A 19047-nucleotide genomic window follows, 5' to 3' on the forward strand; every position below is an offset into this window, starting at 1 on the left:
CAGCTTGCACTACCACTTCCTCTTCTCTTAACTGTCGCCCCAGGAGGAGGAGGAGCTGCAGGGGTGGAAGAACGGGGGGCGGGGGTGGGGGGAGCACCTGCCAGCCAGCTCTCCCCAGCTCCTCCACCCCAAACCTGGGCACTGGGCACTGGGCACTGGAGGACTGGAGGCCGCTAGGGTGGCCAGCTCATGGCAGGGATTGGTTGAGGGAAGACCGTGCCCTTCCTCCAATACCCCATCCTTGACCGGGCAATCTAATCCCACCATGGCTCTACTGGACTAGACCGGACCCAGTGCGGTCCAGTCCATGCCAGGAGCACCTGGCCCTTCTCAGCCCTCCACGGCTCCCACCTCCCTCAGGGACAAAGCCTGGCCCTGGCCCACCCCAGGCCACTGCCACTCTGCGAGCCAAGCTCATGGCTTCGTGGTCATTGCCTGGTCTCCTTATCACCCACCCAAGAATCACGGCTCCTTTCCCACACACGGCTGGCAAGGGAATCCATAAATGGCATTTATCCCAAACCCACAGCTGTGTCCCAGAGGCTCACATCCCAGCTCCGTGAGTCCTCCTCCTCCTCCTTGCACGCTTGCCAGCCCAGGTCAGCCCTGGTCATCCCTGGTCAGCCTGGTCATCCCTGGTCGGCCCTGGCCTGTCTGACCTCGCCTCCACCATCCGACTATCGGATGCCTGAACGCCTGTGGCCAGCAGGGGGTGCGAGAGCCCTTCCCCGGGGTGACCAGCAGCCGGGATGTGGGGGCAACCCTAATACTTGGGCAAGTGGTGGGGTGCAAGGACCACCCTCTGAGGTCCAGGGGTGCCAGGCACGAAGGGGCGGGGCCTGGACTTCCCCGAGGGGGCGGGAACTAGGCGGAAAGCGGGTGACATAGGGGCGTGGTTTGAGGCCTTCAGGACCGCTCCGGGGGCGGAACCTGCGAAAGGCGGGGTTCCCTTCTTGCACACCCAGGGGCTCCCCCAAAGGGAGGCCGGGCCTGGCTGAGGCAGGCAGGGAGGGGCCTGCAGCCGACAGATCCGCAGTTGCTGCCTGGCCTCAGCCTCTCGGGAGGACCCTGCAGGTGTAGTCCAGGTGAGTGACGGTGGAGGGGGGTTCCGAGTCAGCCAGGGGTCATCCTGCATGCCCGTGCGCCTGGACGTGCACCTGTCGGGGCCGCTCCGGAAATCTGCTGCTTCCATTTGGGCCCCAGCGAACACAGAGTGCCGCCCTGCCTTTCTCCAACACACCCTTCCAAGGCTGTATCCAGAGGGTCTCAGGTTAAAACCCGGGGTCCCTCCCTGCCCCGTGGCCACCCCACACCCTATCCGAATTATCCCCTTCCTGCTGCTCGCTGGGGGCACCCTAGGTACTCTGCACCTGCTGGGGAAGGGGGACGGCGCTCCACACTTCCTGCCACATATCCTCTCTATAGTCTCTCCTCCCCCCCCCGCCTCAGCGTGGCCGCAGCATGGCTCTGTGCTGTCCTAATGTCCACTCCTGCCCGCCTCTGGCTCTGTGCTGTCCTAATGTCCACTCCCAAGTCCTTCCCTGGGTCCAGGCTTGCCTGCGTCCCCTACACGTGTATGCTGAGGTGTAGGGTCCAGTAGGAGCAGGACTGCTTCTCTCTCCCCCCACCTACCCTCTTCCCATAACAATGGCCCCAAAAACCCCAGAGGCTGCAGATGGCTTTGTCGGCCCCTTGCCGGGCGCCCCCCACCACACACGTTGATCAGTCTAGTGCCAAGAGGCTGGTAGGGCAAGGAGAGGGGAGGGGCGCTCTGGGTATAAACTTGGCATTGGAGAGGCTGCAGTAATTCTGAGGCCGCAGGGCCTGGCACAGCTGACAAACAGGAAATGCACGGCTATTCCGAGACCACACCTGGTTTCAGGTATGTAGTTCCAGGAGTCAGCTAAGTAGGTCCCTCTCTGCCAGGCCAGGGCCCGTGGCCGCACTAGGGACACTTCCTGGCCCAGAGCTGGACTCCAGGCTCCTACACCCAGGGGACCCCGGCAGGTGAGCTAGCAGGGGAAAGAAGGGGGGGGACGGGGCTGATTGTTTTCTTCCTTCCTGTCCAGGGTCACTTTGGCAGCAGACACGGGAGACACTGCGACCTATGCGATTTGACAGTGACAAACTCCTCCAAACCCCGGGGACCCTGTGGCTTGGAAGCTGCCCAGGCTGCTCCCCGAGGGTGAGAGAGCGCTTCATGGGCCTTGCCAGCTAAAGCAGGGGAGGGTTTGGGCCACCTCACAGCCTGGGAGCTGCCACACTGCCATTTTGAGGGGCCAAGGAGCCGGGGCTGTGTGAGTTCACCGCTCCTGCTTGCAGTGTACCCACGCCCTATCCCCGCCTGCTCCCCACCGGACTGTCCAGTTAATTGCAATGCTGGCTCAGGGCCCAGTTCCCTGTCCTCACCCTGCCAGGGTGACCGTCCTCAGCCCCATCAGACCAGGCCCAGGGGATGGACGCACGGCATCAGAGCGGGGCGGGTCCCTTTGCAGGGAGCTGGACCGAAAATGGAGCAGCAGGGACTCGAACCGGCGTCCCTCCCGTATGGGATGAGGGTGCCTCAAGCAGCAGTTTTATCCATTATGCTGTAATGCCAGCCTCTTGCTTAATGTTCTACAGATTTTTTATATATAAGCTATAAATACATTTCTATAAAATTACGTAGAAATATGCATAAAACAGCATAAATATGCATTAAAATGCAGTCACACATAGAAACGTGTATTTTACAAGCAAGTGACACGGAGGCCAATTTTGTCTGTTTAACGTATGCTTTGTGATTGTTGCACATACATTTATAATTTATCCATATGTTCCTAATGTAGAAACGACATGTATGTATCATAGCAAATATATGAGCATTGCAATGACAAATATATAGCTACACAGACTAATGTGCCAATGTGGCATGTGCAAATATAGACTGATGGTCTATAAGTGCTTCTAATTCAGGTAGGTTTCTGCCAAGGAAAATGAACAAGGATGTGTTATAATGAAACAATGCGTATTTTGAAAGTGTGGATAGCTTCTATAGAGGCAGATTTGATGTATAAAATATGTTGAGATGGACAAAATGCTATAGAATATATGCACTGTGTCGTATATAATGTAGCTAGGAAATTACACTTGTATGTGGATTTCTGTATGAATAACACTGCTCATAAAAATATATTGTTTATCAATAGAAAGGCATAAAATGTAAAATTTCACACGTCAAATTGCATATGTATATGCATGTGCATATATGTAAATATATGCAAATATATGTGAATATGTATGCGTGTAAATTCCTGTAAACATATAGCATGCCTGAAATAGTGCGGGCTGCATTGAGTTATAGATGAGCTTATATACATCGATATATACATTTGTAATTTATAGATTTGTGTGTATTTATATACATGTGTGTCTTTGCATGTATTTGTACATATTTGTATCTTTTAATATATATCTGTGTATGTTTATACACATATTTGTATTTATTGTATACACTTGTATATTTATATACTGGTGTGTATCTTCATATAGATGTGTATAATTTATACATTTGTAAGTATTTATATACATCTGTATAAAACTACATCGACTGGCTGTGAGGACTGTGTGAGACTTAGATGGTGTTAGACAGCACAGAACATCTTCCCCCTGCGTCGGTAGCATCATCTCCTGGTTGTGTGATGGGACGCGGGGAGCCCGCCAGGGGAACCAGGCTCATGAGTCCCATTTTCCAGATGGGGAACGCTGAGGACAGCTCTGAGTATCAACCTCCACCCTTGCAGCCCTGGTCACTGTCAGCTCCATGCACCAGCCTCAGGACCAAGAGAACCTCGCCCACCAGCCCTGGTACCATGGCCACCTGTCCCGCCAGGTACTGTCCCCCACCCCAGCATGGCCTCCCACCTCGGACCCCAAGGGCAGTGGGAGAGGTGGCTGGCTGGGAACTCTCACTTGTCATGGTTCCCTACAAGGTGGGACAGAGGACCGAACCGGCCAGGTTTATGAACCAGTTCTGGGTATAGTGCCCACCTCCCACTGACAACCTCGCGGCAAGGGTGTGTGGGAAATATAGTCCACACCTGCCTGCCACAGAAGTCTCCCCAGGATGGGATGGGGTGTAATGGGGAGGGAGTCGTCCCTCACTGCAAGCTCAGGCTCCTCGCTGAACCCCCGGCACCCCGTCTTCCATCCTCAGAAGGCTGAAGTTCTTTTGGTGCACGATGGGGACTTCTTGGTGCGTGACTCTGGCTCCCGTGGTGGGGGTCACCCCGTGATCTCGTGCCGCTGGCGGGGCTCCGTCCTGCACTTCGAGGTGTTCCGCATCACCCTGCGCCCCCGACCTGGCCGGCCAGCAGCCCTCTTCCAGCTAGAAGAAGAACAGTTCCCCAGCATGCCAGCCCTGGTCCGCAGCTACATGGCCGGCCAGCGCCCACTGTCCCAAGCCACGGGGGCTGTGGCTTCCAGGCCCGTGGGTCGGCAGGGGCCACTCCGGCGCAGCTTCAGTGAGGACACCCTGGGGGACAGCCCAGCTCAGACAGAGCCACTAAGGTACTCTCTCTCTCTCTCTCTCTCTCTCTCTTCGTCTCTACTTCTCCACCACACTGACTTTGTTGAGAATTGGAGCCTGTACCTTCCTGGGGGATGGGTGGGCTGGAGACACGTGCCTGAAGAATGTCCCCAAAGTCTGTCCTGGAAGAAGATGCCCGTGGCCCCAAGAGCTCAGAACACCTGTTGACCTCCTGCTATGCCTGCGACTCCAGGGGCAAACCCCACATTTTCCCTGCCTCCCCACGACCCCACCCCGTGCCACCAGGGCCAGGAAGTGGAGCAGCAGCGAGCCTGCCAACTTGGAATGTACTGGTCATCCGAGACAGGACCACCCTGGACCAGGTGAGGCCCGCCCCCTCCACCAGGACACCCTCGGGTGGCAGGCAGGGGACTGAACCTCCGGGACAAGAATCGGGGTGCCTAAACCACACAGCCTGTGAAAGCAGACACTTTGCTTGCCCTGACCCCAGCTGACCTCAGGCCACTCACTCGCTTTAATTCTTTCTACTTCTGGAACTTTCTGTCCCCACGGCTTTAGCATGTGAGGGTCCCACCATGGGTGGGAACATCCCCCTCCCTCTACATGGCCTCGGGCAGGACTCTCCTCATTCACAAAAGACCGAGAGTCCCCCTACCCGCAGGCAACCAATCTCCTGTGTATTGCAGGAGGACACGCCATGAGCCGAATAATAAACATAGTAACAACACTAAGTGCACTGTGTAGGCTGTCGCTTAGCAGTTCACAGCGGAAGGGGCAAGGGAGATGTGCTTGTCAAGCTAGAGCTGAGGGGGCTGGCATGGTGGTGCAGCAGGCTAATCCCCTACCTATGCTGCCATCCCATATGGGTGCCGGTTCTAATCCCGGCACCGGTTCTAATCCCAGCTGCTCCACTTCCCATTCAGCTCCCTGCTTGTGCCCTGGGAAAGCAAAGACGGCCCAAAGCCTTGGGACCCTGCACCCGCGTGGAAGACCCAGGCTCCTGGCTTTGGATTGGCACAGCTCTGGCCATTGTGGCCACATGGGGAGTGAACCAGAGGATGGAAGATTGATCTCTCTCTGTACATTTCGGGCCATCCACCACTGCTTTCCCAGGCACATTATCAGGCAGCTGAACTGGAAATTGACGCAGTCGGGGCTCCAACCGGCACCCACATGGGATGTTGGCATCACAGGCAGGGAGGCTCATTGTACTCTGCCACCACACTGGCCCCAGCGACAAGGACAGTGTTATTCTCGACCCCAGACTCCACTCGGTGTCCTTGGGAAGGCTCTGTGTTCCTACCACAGGGCCCCTTTGAAATGCTTTCAGTTCTGACCAGGCTGGGGGCAAGCATGCCAACCCTGTCATTCGCAGGGTTGAAGGTATATGATTAATCAATACAGATAAAGCCCACCCACCTCTGCTGCCCCTAGGAGCCTCTGCCAGGTCAGCGTCCACCCTGCCCCGGACAGGAAGCGACCCCATGTTGCTGAAGACCCCGGCTGCCCTGGGGATTATGGCCGACAGCCTCAGGGCTTCCGACGGGCAGCTTCACGCCAAGGCACCAAGCAAGCCCCCCCGGGCCCCCTCGCTGGCACTGCCCGATGCCCCTTACTGTGAGCTGGTACCCCGAATACCCAATGCCAAGAAACAGGCCCCTGGCCAAAGGTGCCCCGAGCCGGAGCCCCGATGGTGGGAGGCTGAGGAAGAGGAGGAGGAACAAGACGGATCTTTTGTAAGACCCCAAGCCGAGGTGTCCTTCTGTGTCTCCGCCAACCCCTCCTGCCTGCTGGGCCCCCGGAACCGGCCCCTGGAGCCAGATGTCCTGCGCACTCTCCGGGGGCTGTTCCTCAAACATCACCCCAGGAGCACTGCGCTCCACCTGCTGCTGCAGGACTGCCAGGTGAGTCACCGTGGCGCTTTTCCTTCCCAAGGGCACAGCGCAGCCGGACCTGACTACGCCATTTCCTCCTGTGCAGGCCACAGGCCTCCTGGGCGTGACCCGAGCTCAGCGCCGCGCCATGGGTGTGGCCTCTGGCCTGGAGCTGCTCACGCTTCCCCACGGACATCACTTGAGGCTGGAGGTGTTGGAGAGGTGAGCTTCCCCAGTGGGTGCCAAGCTCCTCTGCAGTCACAGCCGCCCAGGTGAAGCGGCGGGGGAAGGGAGGGAAGGATGGGTAGAGCCCCCCACGCACCCCCAACCAAGATGCCCATTGTAAGCCTCCACACTGGCCCCAGATCCTTGCTCTCTGCTCTGTGTCTCCAGGTACGAGACGCTGGCGCTGGCCGGGGCGCTGGCCGTGCTGGGCTGTACTGGACCGCTGGAGGAGCGCGCAGCGGCCCTGAAGGGCTTGGTGGAGCTGGCCTTGGAGCTGCGGCCAGGGGCGGTGGGGAACCTGCCCGGGTTTGCAGCCGTCATGAGCGCCCTGCTCATGCCCCAGGTGCGTGGGCGGCCGGGCTGGAGAGGGAGCCACGGAGGTGCGGGTGGGAGTGCGGGGCTGAGCGCCTGGCAGGAGGCGAGGGGCTGCAGGGGCTGCGCTCGGGGGTCCCCCAGGTGGAGAGGCAGCCATCATGAGCGCCTGGCAGGAGGCGAGGGGCTGCAGGGGCTGCGCTCGGGGGTCCCCCAGGTGGAGAGGCAGCCATCATGAGCGCCTGGCAGGAGGCGAGGGGCTGCAGGGGCTGCACTCGGGGGTCCCCCAGGTGGCGAGGCTGGAGCGCACGTGGCGCCAACTGCGACGGAGCCACACGGAGTCTGCGCTGGCCTTCGAGCAGGAGCTGAAGCCGCTGATGCGGGCCCTGGAGGAGGGCGCAGGTGAGTCCCAGACCAGGGTTCAAGGCCCTGGAGGTCCTCAATCTGCAGCCGATCCCCGCCCCTTCGCCGCCAGGCCACACCCTTTCCGAGGCTCCACCCTCCACAAGGCCCTTCCGTGGGCCACGCCCCTGCATGGACTCGAAGCCCCGCCCCATCCCCAGGCCCCGCCTCCCTGACGCCTGCCCTATCCACATCCTGGGTCCCGTCCCAGCCTGCCAGAATCCCCGCCCCTCTCCCAAGCCACGCCCCCAACCGAGCCACACCCGTTACCTGAGCCCCGCCCCTCCATCTAAGCCACGCCCCAGCCTGGGCCTGCTCCTGCCCCCCAGCTTCTGATCCTAAGCTTGCAGGGGTCCTGGGTCCCAGCGCCCCCCACACCCTGCTTCCCGCTCCTGGCCTCCGCAGGCCCCTGCGAGCCGGGCGAGGTGGCGCTGCCGCACGTGGCGCCCGCCGTGCGCCTGCTGGAGGGCGAGGAGGAGCCGGCGGGGCCGCTGGAGGAGAGCTGCGGGCGCCTGCTGCGCACCTTGCAAGGGGCGCGGCGGGTGGCCCGGGATGCGCCCAGGTACCGCCGGGCGGCAGCAAGGCGCCTGCGAGGTGAGCAGGTCCAGGGACCCAGGGGTCCAAGGGTCCAGAGGCCCAGGGGTCCAAGGGTCCAGAGGCCCAGGGGTCCAAGGGTCCAGCGGACCAGAAGCGCTGGGCCATCCCCTCGCCTGCAAGGTGAGCACTTCCAGGGGCATTTCCTCCCCGGAGGCCCCTGGGTACCCGCTCCCCGCCCCTCCTGCGTCCTACACGGACTGGGTCCCCCTGCAGGATGCGCACCCCTGGGCCTGCCCAAGCAGAGCCTCCCGGGGCCCCTAAAGGACATTCCAGCATCCACCCTCCTCCACTCCACTCGCCCCTAAGCGCTCGGAGCCACCCTGGGCTTGGAAGACCGTCCCCCCCACAGGCTGGCCCAAGCCGGGGTGACCTGCCCACTCCCACACTCCCACACGAGGTCAGCCTGCACATTAACCTCCTGGGCAGCCCTGCCTCGGGCCCCAGTAACCACCTGCACTCCAGCACCTGGAGCCGCCCAGGCGCCCCACCCAACATTCCATAGCGACCCAGTTCCTAGGTCCTCCCCCACCCAATCATCCCATCCAAGGGGGCAGAGTCCCCATGGGGCCTCAGCTGGGTCAAAGTTCTCCCGGCCAACAGGTGCGGGGGAGGGGTGAGGCAGGTGCCTGGGCCCTGCACCTCCCAGGTGCCACAGCTCACCTGGCCCTGTCTTGTCAGGATTCCAGCCGGACCCACTGCTGAGGGAGGCCTTCACCACCAGCTTCGTGCAGCGGCTGCTGTGGGGGAGCCGGGGTGCTAGGGCTCCACGCAGGGAACGCCTGGACAAGTTCCAGGGGGTCCTCAGGGCCCTGTCACAGCGGCTGGAGCCCGATGGCTGAGCGTGGATCCCCCAAAAGGCAAGGATGTACAAACGCACTGGAGGGAGGCATGCCAGTCAGCCCCACGCCACCCCTGCTTCTCTGTGAACTGGACCCTGCACCGCCCTCAACCCTCCAACCTTAACCTTAGCTGTGTAGGGGAAGAGCATTGGGGCCCTTCATCCCCCTACCCGTAAGGTCCAAGGCCACAGCTTTCTAGAACTTCTGCTTTTAATATATAATATAAAACGACACGGCCCACGCCAAGAGGTGGGAAGATGGGGGGGTACAAGAGTATGTACAACAGGTGGTAGAAGGCACGGTGTTGTGTGTGTGTGGGATGAGGGGTCCACCTGGGGCGGCAGGTGGCCTTGGGGAGTGAGGGGGCGGTGGGCACAGCGCGGATTACACAGGTGTCAAGCTGAAGCCACGAGGGGGGCAGGAATAAAGTGCATGGGTCCAGGGGCGCCCGCCCCCCACCCCCGTGGTCCAGCAGCAGCAGCAGCTACAGCGGCAGCAGCCATCACCTCCCCAACTGCCCCCCCAAGCCGGCACCCGCCTCGGGCTGGCCTCAGTTAAGCGACACTCGGAGGTAGGAAGTGGGTACGTAGCCTTCGCCGCCCTGTTTCCTCCGCACCCGCGTCCAGCCGTCCCCTTTATCTTCTTCGATGAGGCTCAGGTCCTCCCCCTCCGCCATGGAGATGGTGCCCTCGCTGGAGCCTGGGGACCCAGAGGGGGATGAGCGGGTGCCTGGCCCGAGGGGGAGGGAAGCAAGGAGGGCTGCCCAGCCCGCTGCCCACCTTCAAAGTGGTAAATGGCTACACAGTGGCCAATGGGGGACGCCGGCTCTTCCTCAAAATCCTCATCAAACTCCGTGTAGATGGGGGCGTCCTGCCCTTCCTCCGAGGACGTGGGCTCCTGGGAGCTGCAGACAACCAGGAGATGAGGAGGGAGCAAGCTAACAAGAGCCGGGCAGGGGCAAGGCCCTTCCTGGGCCCCTCCGGCCGCACCCCCCCCCCCCCCCGTTCACCTGGCCTTATTGTCATCCTGCCCTTCGGTCTTGTGGCTGTCGCTGTCGGGTGGGGCATTGACTGGTGGGTCTGGGGGTCGCGCATGGCGGCCCAGGCTATCCCCTCGGTTGCTTAGGACTCGGCTCTCGGCTTCGGCCAGCCAAGTCTGGAGAAGGTGGGGGGGAGGTGATGGGAGGCCGCCGGTGGAGGACTCCAGCTTGGGTGGGTCCCAGGGCAGGGCTGTGGGGTCAGTTCTGAGCTCACCCATGCACACCCAGAGCCCTCATGAGGAACAGCTGGAGTCCCAGCCCCCACCTCTCCCGCTCCACTCCCTCCAGGCAGGCAGGCAGGCGGCCAGGCGAGGCCATGACTCAAGCCTGGTCCCAGAACCGCTCCTTACCTCATACTTCTGCACTTCCAGCTTCAGTCTTTCGATGTTGCTTAGCGTCTCTGCAATCTGGGGCTCCAGGCTGGCGGGGTCCCCCATCTGGGGGGTCTTCTCATACACATCCTTCATTCTCTTTAAGGCTTCCCTTCAGGGGCACCACAGGGAGAGAGAGCGAGCGAGCATGCCATCAGAGGCTGTATTGTGTACTGTGATTCCCGTGTGAATTTACAAAAAAACACAACTCGGGGAGGAGCCCAGGGCTGTGGCGCATCTGGTTAAGCCACCGCCTGCAAGCACCAGCATCCCATAGGGGGCTCCAGTTCTAATCCCGGCAGCTCCACTTCCCATCCAGCTCCCTGCTTGGGGCCTGGGAAAGCAGTGGAGGACGCCATAAAGCCTTGGGACCCTGTACTCGCGTGGGAGACCCGGAGGAGGCTCCTGGCTCCTGGCTTTGGATTGGCTCAGCTCCAGTTGTTGCGGCCACTTGGAAGAGTGAACCAGTGGATAAATTTGCCTTTCCAATAAAAAGATAAATCTTAAAAAAAAAATTGATATGAGTCATTTTTGAAATCACACACCCTAAATTTCCTAGAAAATACGTAATTGGGGTGGGGGGGAATGTTGTAGATTAAAAGCAAAAAAGGGTTCCGCACTCGATGGGCACGCATCCGGCCTTCCGATTTGCCTACATTTCTGCAGCAGGTGGGTGGCAATGCTTACAAAAAAAGGTCTGTGGGCCGTAGCAGCCCTGGGCTCCCGGACTCCTGAGCCCCCAGCACCCTGAGAGAAGCCAGCAGAAGGGAGGCAGACACTGTGACAGAGCTGCACCCTGAGTTCCAAGGCAGACCCCACAGCAGCCGACATGAGCTATTTGGGTCTGCAAGACGTGGTCAATTAAAAAAAAAAAATGAATCACATTGGCTGCCCAGTGGCCCAGCGGCAGGCGTCTCTTCCGCTTACATAACAAAACTGGGAAGAGAAACTTGTAGCTTGGGGAAAAAAAATATGACCAAATTCTGGCAAAGTGTTTTATTGTTAATATTTTTGAAGTGTTTGAGCCCTTGGGTGGAAAACCATTTGCTTCTTTGTTTTGGGTTGCTGGGTTGGTATCGAACCAGCTTTGCGTGGCTGAGTGTGTGTGTGTCCTAAAGCATTTCACAGGGGCAGAATGCGTCTCAGATGACGTGTGTCACACAGCCTGTGGGAAGGGGGCCGTTCTGTGACCTGCAGTGGGTGCACGAGGCCGTGCAGCCGGCACCTTCTGGAACAGTCTGCGTACCCCGAGACTGGCCTGGCTGCGGTTTTGTATTGAAGATCCGTAGCGAGGAAACACAGGCCCCTCCTTTTGGGCTCCTCTCTGCTCCCCGATCAGAATCAAGATCCTGTAAGTTTTCTAAATACTTTTTGTTTTAAAGGCGATTTCTGCTCTTTTTCTGTTTGCTGGAATGACTTGTGAGAGGATGGGACAAGCCAGCGTTACGGAGCAGCCTGGGACACTGGAGTCCCCTATCGGATGGCCACTTGGGGTCCCGGCTGCTCCACTTCCCATCCAGCTCCCTGCCGATGTGGGAAAGCAGTGGAAGACGGCTCCCTGCGTCCATGTGGGAGAGCCAGGCAGAGCCCTGGCCTTTGAGACCGCTCATATCCAGTGAACCAGCAGCTCAGAGGCTTCTCTAACTCTACCCTTCAAATCTATAGATAAACCTTGACCTCTTGGTTCACAGTGCGGTTGGCGTCACCTGGAAACGCACCAGGCCTGCTCGGGGGTGGCACCCGTCGGCCAGCGGACCTGCTTCCAGGGCCACTTCCTTACCTCTGGTCTATCTCCTTCTGGAGCTCTCGCCCGCGCTCCTCCAGCTGCTGCTGAAGTCGCTTCCTCTGCTGCTCGGGCGGCAGGTGGCTGAAGTCCTCGGTGACCACTGTCTGCAGGGGGGAGGCGGGGTGGGAAGGGGAGGGAATGTGAGCCCCTGGCTCTTCAACGGCCGGGCTGCTTTGCACACTCTGTGGACACACACACACACACACACACACACGAGTCCATGTGCCTCCCCAGCCGCGGTTCTGGGGGCATGGGGGGGCAGCCATGCAGAGAGCCAAGCAAGGCAGGAGGGGGCCCGGCCGCCCCCCGGGGGGGCGCACTTACCCCACGGGCACCTCGGAGGCTGCGGAAGGATGCTAGCCGCGGTTTGACCGACTTACTGATCTCGCTCAGTAGGGCCAAGGGGTCGAGGCCGGAGCGGGGGGACGGGGGCCCGTTAGGGAGTGCCGAGGGCAGTGAACCCCCCGACGGGGAGAAAGGTGGGGGGCGCGGCTACCGGCGGGGGCCAGGGAATGGGAGGAGAAGAGGTGAGGCCAGGGGTCAGGGTTGGGGTATGTGTGTGTGTGTGTGTGTGTGTGTGTGTATGTGTGTATGTGTGTGTAGTGAAGGAGGAGACAGAGAAAAGATGAAAACAATCAAGAAAAATTAAAAAAAAAGAGACAAGAAAAGAAAAAAACACGGTTAAGAAAAAAACACAACTTAAGATATACAATTATACTCAGAAGAGCTGTGCAAGAGTAGACAGGAATTCCAGAGAGGGGATGTGGCTGTGAGCTGGGAGGCCAGACGCCCCCTACCCACCTGCACCTCCTGGTGTCCCCTCTGACCCTGCTGTCGCCTGCCCGCCCACCTGACTTCCCAGCTCACACAGCAGCAGCGGGCAAGGGGAGGGAGGCAGCTCAGAGGAAGGGGTGCATGGTGGGAGATGAGCAGAAAGGAAGGGGGCCTGCAGGTGCCCGCGCCAAGGATGGCTCTTTGGAAAATCCAAGGTCCGGGTGGAGGATGGAGGAAGAGGAGGAGGATTGTTGAAGGCACAGACTGGGAGGAGAGGTGGGGTTTGTTTGGGAAACAAAGTTGTGGGTGGAGGGGAGTGCATAGGATTAGAGGAAACCCAAGGGGGCTTCCAGCCAGCGGTGTCCCGAACCCCACAAGTAGGTCTTCTCTCCTGGCAAGTGGCAGGCTGACACCACAGGCTACCACACCCCCCCACACACACCCCTCCCCGTCTCAGGGGACTCCCCATCCGTCCTCCTTCCCTCCAACCCGGGCTGGCAGCCAAGGGGAAAATTCCTGCCGGGGACTCTGTGTCCAGGCGGCCGGGGTGGAGTCAGTGGGTCCCATTCCGCCCCCCTACACACACACACCGTCCACTTCCAGTCCAGCTCCCCTCCCACCTTGGTTTTCTTGCCGAAGGGCCAGCGCTTGGCCCGGCTGCGACCCTGGCCACGGAGCTCAGGCCGCGCATCCGAGGGGGTGCCCAGGCTGCTGTCAGATGGCGCGCGGTTCATTGGCTGGCTGAAGTCTTCAAATTCCACGTCGCCAGGCCTCACGAAGCCAGATTTGTGCAGTTCTATGAGGAGCTGGGAGTCCTGGCGGGATGGGGGTGTGTGTGTGTGCGGGCGGTCAGCGATGCGGAGGCATGTAATTCTGGGGTGTTCCCCCCCCCCCCCGTCTTCACCATCCCGCCCCTGGACCCGGCTGAGGCACCCACGTTCTTGGCGTCCACGGCTTCGGCCGCCACCTTCATGCCTTCCAAGCACTTGGCAATGATGGGGCCCACCTGCAGCTCCGCCTCAGCCAGGAGCCCATAGCCGGCCCCCAGGCGGGAGGCCCGACGCTCATCCAGGTCCTGCAGCTTCTGCAGGGGTGATGGGGGGGAGGGGGAGGACAGAGGTGGCTGACGGAGGGGAGGGGTGACTCACTCCGCAAACACGAGGCTGCTCCTCAAGCCGGCCCCGCCCCCAAGCCCCAAAGGCAAACAAACAGATTCCAACGGTGGGAGCAGACCCGGGAAGACCCTCCCTGGGCCCCTAGGAGAGTCAACATTGCTAGATAACGGTGTGTGTGTGTGTGTGTGTGTGTGTGTGTGTGTGTGTGTGCAGGGACAGACAAATCAGACTTCTTCCCCACGTGGTAGGAGCTGGGGCTTAGGGGAACAAGCTGGCTCCTTGCTAGTATGTTGCCTTTGGGTCTAGGGGTTGGGGGACTTCATGGCTGGGGTTCTGCGGGAGGTGTAGGAGCTGGTTGGGGGGAGTGTGGGTGATGGCGCTTGGCCGTGGCTCTCACATCGAAGACCTGGGGCATCTGCGAGAAGTAGAAGTGAGCCTGCTCGCGGTTGAAGCGCTGCAGCTGAGCCGCGTACTCGTTCTTGCTTTCCTCGGCCATGTGACTCCGCAGATGGGCCTGCTGCTTGGCCTGAGAGGGCACAGGGGGGCGGTGGGGTGTCGGGTGGCTGAGTGGCCGGCCAGCCAAAGCCCACCCAGGTGCCCAGTCGGCCCTGGCAACCCCCCACATGCCCCTATACAACGGAGGAACACGTGCAGGCACGCACACAGCGCACACACCTTCTCCACGTCGGCCTTGGTGGCGTTGATGTCCTGGTCCAGGCGCTCGGCCGTCTGGGCCGCCTTCTCCGCCTCCCGACAGTCTCGCTCGAACTTGCGCTTGCTCTGGGGAGGAAGCCAGAAAAGCAGCCTGAAGGGGCTGCCGGTGGACCCCCGCCTCTCACAGCCCAAGCTGGGGGGACCCCGGGGAGGACAGGAAATCCCACCCTCCGCTCCGCCTCTCCCAGGCCAAGCTGGGGGGACCCCGGGGAGGGCAGGAAATCCCACCCACGGCCCTGTCTCTTACGGTCTCCAGCTGTTTCAAGCCGTTCTCCAGCTGCTGCTGGGCCCGCCGGCCCTCCTGGAAGTGCTGCGTGAAGACCAGCGCGGTGAGGCACGCATGCATGCGCTGTGGGGCTTGCTGGGTGGAAAGGGGGACCCTCAGCCAGCTCCCCCCTTGCACCCCAACACCTCACCATCTTGCGTTCCTGTTTCATCTCCTGCGAGTACTTGGCCAGCTCGAGGCACACGCGTAGGCTGAGGTTCTCAGCTACCAGTTCCCGCTGGCCGGCAAAGTCATTGACTTCCTGAAGGATCTGTACAAAGGACTGCTGCTGGCTGAACCTGGGGACACGGGGGGGGGGGAGGGAAGGGATGAAGAGGTTCCCCCCCCCGGGGACCACCACCACACAAGACACGCAACCCCGAAGCAGAGATGGGATTCTGCTCCATAACCCTGACTGCCCTCCACCCGACTCCAGGCTGCAACAGGTGTGCGGAATTCCGGATGTTTTAGAAAGCAGGCAATGAGCAGGGCTTAGACACCTCGTCCAGCGGGCTGCGGGTGGCCTAGGACTAAGGACGTGGCCAGCGCCATGGTGCAGCAGGCTAATCCTCCACCCTGTGGGCGCCAATTCTATTCCAGGCTGTTCCACTTCCCATCCAGCTCCCTGCCTGTGGCCTGGGAAAGCAGTGGAGGACGGACCCTGTACCCGCGTGGGAGACCCAGAAGAAGCTTCTGGCTCCCGATCAGCTCAGCTCCAGGCATTACAGCCACTTAGGGAGGGGAGCTGAGTGAGGGGGCTGCTTCCAGGGCTCCTCTCCACCAAGGATCCAAAACTGTGTCTCATGAGACACAGTGCAAAGACGGCAGGTGCAGTCCAAATCCTGCGTGCACATGCCCATCCAGGGAGGCAGGCAGCAGGGGACCGCTAAGGCTTGGGGTCCCTACCCTCTCAACGTGAGAAAGCCAGCCTGGCCCAGGTCTGGCTCTTGTGGGTCTGTGAAGAATTACAACCAGCACAGCTGGGAGCACTCTCTCTCCCTCCCTCCATCACCCCCCCTTGAGACGGGCAGTGTTCGCCTGTCATCTAGCCCGGTGGATGGAGCAGCCCAGCCCAGGTGGGCAGTGATGGTTTACAACGTATTGCTCAGGGAACAGCAGGTGCACATGGGGGAGGGGGAGGGTCTGTCTACCCCACAGGTGACTTGGATAACTCCAAGTTGTTCCTAGCTGCCAGTGACTTAGCAAACTTTTCTGATTCCGAGAACTGCTTTGGATTTGGGCAGTGAGGGACTTGGAATCATGTGGAGGGGGCAGGCGAACGGGCGGGGCTGTGGCAGCATAGGGAGTGACCTCACGCCACCTCCCAGCCAAGCCTGGCACCCACTTCGCAGATGAGACAAACCAAGGCTTGGAAGAGTCCACTCCTCTCACCCCACCCCACTCCACCCCCTGGTTCAAGGCTGCTTGCTCTGTAACCTGCAAGGGCCAGCAGCAGCTGGTCCAGGACTCCAACCTGGAAGGTCCCCCCCCACCCCTCTCCAGGGCCCAGCTCTGTACCCCAAGTCCTCATCCTTACTTGGCCTCGGGGTCATCTTTGGGAAGTCGTTTGGGCAAGTATTTCTTCACCAGATTCCTAAGGGGGGGGAGGAGGTAGACAACAGAGGCCGCAGACTGAGCCCCCCCACACACCCCTGAGCTGCTCCAGGCTGCACCCCGGGTGCGGGGGGCCTCACCGCAGCTGCTTGGCATAGGCCTGTTCCACCTCCGAGCGTTCCCGCACAAACTTCACGTATCTGTCCAGCAGGTCCAGCCCCCACTGCGTGTGGCGCTCCAGGACCTCAAACTGGTCCTGGGGGAGGCAGGGACGGGGCGGGAGAAGGGGGAAGAGAGTGCGTCCAGGTCAGAACTGTGCCCTCCGTGGCCCCCCTGCAGGCCAGCCGGCTGGCCCTGGGAGGAGTGACTTCCAGGCGCCGCCCCGGAGACAACGCACGGGGCGGGGAGGGGATGGGGGGGAAGGCAGGAAACTGGCGGGAACACCCCCCTCCCTTTCCCGGGAAGGGCCGGAGCCACCACCCGGGGGTCGCCTACAGGACGACGGGGTCTCCTGTGCACGCCTCCTAGCTGGCCCTGAAGGGTGGGCGGGCAGGCAAGAGGGGCACAAAGCCACTCGCCAGCCGCCACCCTCCAGCTACCACCACCCCCCTTCGCCCCGGCTCCCCTAATCCCCCCTAGATTCCGGAAAATCCGGCCTGCCCAGCGTGAGTCAGGAGGACACGGATCTCTGGCAGTTCGTGGGGTGCCCCCTTAAACTCTCCAGAGGCCGGTGTTGGGGGGGTTACCCGAGCAGCCACGTCCCCCACTCTCCCCCGCCCCCACTCCCGGCACCACCACCATGCATGTCTCAGTTTCTCCTTCTTAGCTCTGGAAGGAAGAGGAGGAGGAGGAGGAGGGCGGGCTGGGAGTGACCAGAGAGGGCATAGGGTCGGAGGTCGGGATAGGACAGACTTAGGGAGGGAATCGGGGGGCTTTCAGGGCCTCAGGTTCCACAGGGCAAGGGTGTGGGGTGCGGGCAGCCCCGCCCTGGGTCCCCCTGGCTCTCGGCGCCCCCGGGGTACTCATCAGAGGCAGCTGGGAGATGCTGGGGCGGCCCTTGTAGGTCCCACGTGGGGGGGGGGAAGGGGTGGCCAGAGGGTCCCCTCCTCCTCTCTGCCCTCCATACACAGCCGGGCGGCAGCGGCGGCGCGGGCAGGAGCCCAGGGGCCGTAAGATAAGCCGCGCGGCCGGGCCCGGGTGCCCAAAAATAGGTGACCTCTCCCGGCCGCCCCAGGGCCTGGTCCTTTCCTTGGGAGTCTGGGCCAGCCCCGTGCCTCAGTTTACCCCAGGCCGCTCCCGCCATTGTTATGGATGAGGGATACTGGTCCTGAGACGCCCGCTCCTCCCTCCCCTTCTACCCACCTCCCCCACCCAGAAACTCCCGAGTGACTCCGGGTGCACGGGGAACGCGTGGGGTGTCCTACCCCAGCACCACCACCACCACCACCCCCCCAAAAATCCAGCCTGGGAAGCAAAGAGGAGCCGGGCGAGAGGTGGGAAAGCCTTAAGTCGCGGCCCGGGGAACTTGGAGAAAGGCCGTGTCGGGACTCACCCACAACTCGGTGCCCCAATCCATGCTGCTCCCGCCGCCGCCGCCGCCAGCTACCCTCCCTCCCTCCCTCGCTGCTTCCCTCCCTCCCTCCGCGGCCGGGGGCGGAGCGCCCGGCCACGCCCCCAAGGTCAGGGCACGCCCCCCAGCGGCGAGGACACGCCCCGGCCGCGCAGCGACACGCCCATCACCCGCGAGGACACGCCCTAGCACCGTGGGCGGGGCCCGACATGCGCCACGCCCCCCTCTCGTCCCACCCCTTAAAGGGCCAGCCCGCACTTTCAGACCCTCGCCCCGCCCCACAGCAGGCGTCCACTCGGCCCGTCCCGTCCCCCTCCCGCTCCTCCCCGGCTCCTGGCGCTCCATCCGGCCGCAGGGAGCAGGCGAGAAGGACTTCGATCCAGTCCGGCCTGGCCGCATCCTCTGTCCCTCCCACCTAGGACAGGCTGCCCTTGGGGCGGCCAAGGAGGCGTGCTCGAGCCTCGGGGAAGGCGTGCGCCCCGCACCCCCGCAGCTCCCACCCCTTGGGGCGCCATGCCCCGCACCCCCGACACCCTCGGAGCGCCATCCCCGCACCCCCGCAGCTCCCACCCCTCGGGGCGCCATCCCCCGCACCCCCGCAGCTCCCACCCCCTCGGGGCGCCATCCCCGCACCCCCGCAGCTCCCACCCCTCGGGGCGCCATCCCCCGCACCCCGGCAAGGAGGCCGCGGGGAGCCACAGGACGGCCCCTGGAGCCTGGCCCCGCCGCCAGGTGCACCGGGTCAGCACCCGAGGCCTCAGGCACTCCGCCTCAACGAGCCGAGGGTCAGGGGGTTCACGAGGCTACATTTCGGGGTTCGGGATCTGGGGTGAGCCCCTGAGATCAGAGGTCATCCCGGGGCCAGGCCTGGGCCACCCCGTGTTCGGGGGCGACCAGGGGGTGCAGCGAGACTGGAGGGTTCCCCAAAAAGATGCACGCGTGGACCCCACGGTCCCCGGGGCGGGGAAGGAGGGCATCCCGGGAAATGTAGTTCCTTCGTGGCGTGTCGGCCGTGATGGCATTGTGGGAAATGTAGTCCTAGGCCGTTACAAGCTGCCAGAGAGGAATTCCGCTTAGCGAGC

At 61.7% G+C, this 19047-nt stretch overlaps 2 protein-coding genes across 5 annotated transcripts; one reads left to right on the forward strand and one right to left on the reverse strand.

Annotated features, from left to right (window-relative positions):
• The first annotated feature begins 1010 nt into the window (after positions 1-1010).
• On the forward strand, positions 1011-8798 carry LOC101524126 (SH2 domain-containing protein 3A). Of its 2 annotated transcripts, XM_058657945.1 has the most exons (11): positions 1011-1085; positions 2070-2297; positions 3735-3871; positions 4196-4548; positions 4814-4890; positions 5963-6432; positions 6509-6624; positions 6796-6970; positions 7230-7341; positions 7747-7935; positions 8617-8798. In XM_058657945.1, the coding sequence occupies exons 3-11, from the start codon at positions 3803-3805 to the stop codon at positions 8775-8777; spliced, it is 1722 nt and encodes a 573-aa protein (XP_058513928.1). In that variant the 5' UTR covers positions 1011-1085; positions 2070-2297; positions 3735-3802; the 3' UTR covers positions 8778-8798. The 2 variants fall into 2 exon arrangements, with proteins under 2 accessions (XP_058513928.1, XP_004595923.2); XM_004595866.2 differs by lacking the exons at positions 1011-1085; positions 2070-2297 and adding an exon at positions 1787-2007.
• A 157-nt stretch (positions 8799-8955) lies between these two features.
• On the reverse strand, positions 8956-18072 carry LOC101520210 (cdc42-interacting protein 4). Of its 3 annotated transcripts, none has more exons than XM_058657944.1 (15): positions 17948-18072; positions 16536-16651; positions 16379-16435; positions 14993-15140; positions 14824-14886; positions 14538-14642; positions 14269-14388; positions 13685-13831; positions 13368-13562; positions 12298-12465; positions 11968-12077; positions 10167-10299; positions 9787-9932; positions 9557-9681; positions 8956-9476 (listed from the first exon to the last, which is right to left on the reverse strand). In XM_058657944.1, the coding sequence occupies exons 1-15, from the start codon at positions 17969-17971 to the stop codon at positions 9328-9330; spliced, it is 1806 nt and encodes a 601-aa protein (XP_058513927.1). In that variant the 5' UTR covers positions 17972-18072; the 3' UTR covers positions 8956-9327. The 3 variants fall into 3 exon arrangements, with proteins under 3 accessions (XP_058513927.1, XP_004595644.2, XP_004595645.2); XM_004595587.2 differs by having other exon boundaries at positions 8959-9476; positions 14260-14388; XM_004595588.2 differs by lacking the exon at positions 12298-12465 and having other exon boundaries at positions 8961-9476; positions 14260-14388.
• Positions 18073-19047: the final 975 nt, after the last annotated feature.

Source organism: Ochotona princeps, chromosome 33 (genome assembly GCF_030435755.1).
Source record: "Ochotona princeps isolate mOchPri1 chromosome 33, mOchPri1.hap1, whole genome shotgun sequence".
Classification (NCBI taxonomy): domain Eukaryota; kingdom Metazoa; phylum Chordata; class Mammalia; order Lagomorpha; family Ochotonidae; genus Ochotona; species Ochotona princeps.

Bases quoted from the DNA above. Each gene is read 5' to 3' on its own strand.
- LOC101524126 (XM_058657945.1), top strand. From the start codon at position 3,803: ATGCACCAGCCTCAGGACCAAGAGAACCTCGCCCACCAGCCCTGGTAC. The intron at 3,872-4,195 runs GTACTGTCCCCC...TTCCATCCTCAG, and splicing joins ATGGCCACCTGTCCCGCCAG to AAGGCTGAAGTTCTTTTGGT. The intron at 7,342-7,746 runs GTGAGTCCCAGA...TGGCCTCCGCAG, and splicing joins GGCCCTGGAGGAGGGCGCAG to GCCCCTGCGAGCCGGGCGAG.
- LOC101520210 (XM_004595587.2), bottom strand. From the start codon at position 17,971: ATGGATTGGGGCACCGAGTTGTGG. The intron at 16,436-16,535 runs GTGAGGCCCCCC...CCCCCCCCTTAG, and splicing joins GCCTATGCCAAGCAGCTGCG to GAATCTGGTGAAGAAATACT. The intron at 14,643-14,823 runs GTAAGAGACAGG...CTTCCTCCCCAG, and splicing joins GCTTGAAACAGCTGGAGACC to AGCAAGCGCAAGTTCGAGCG.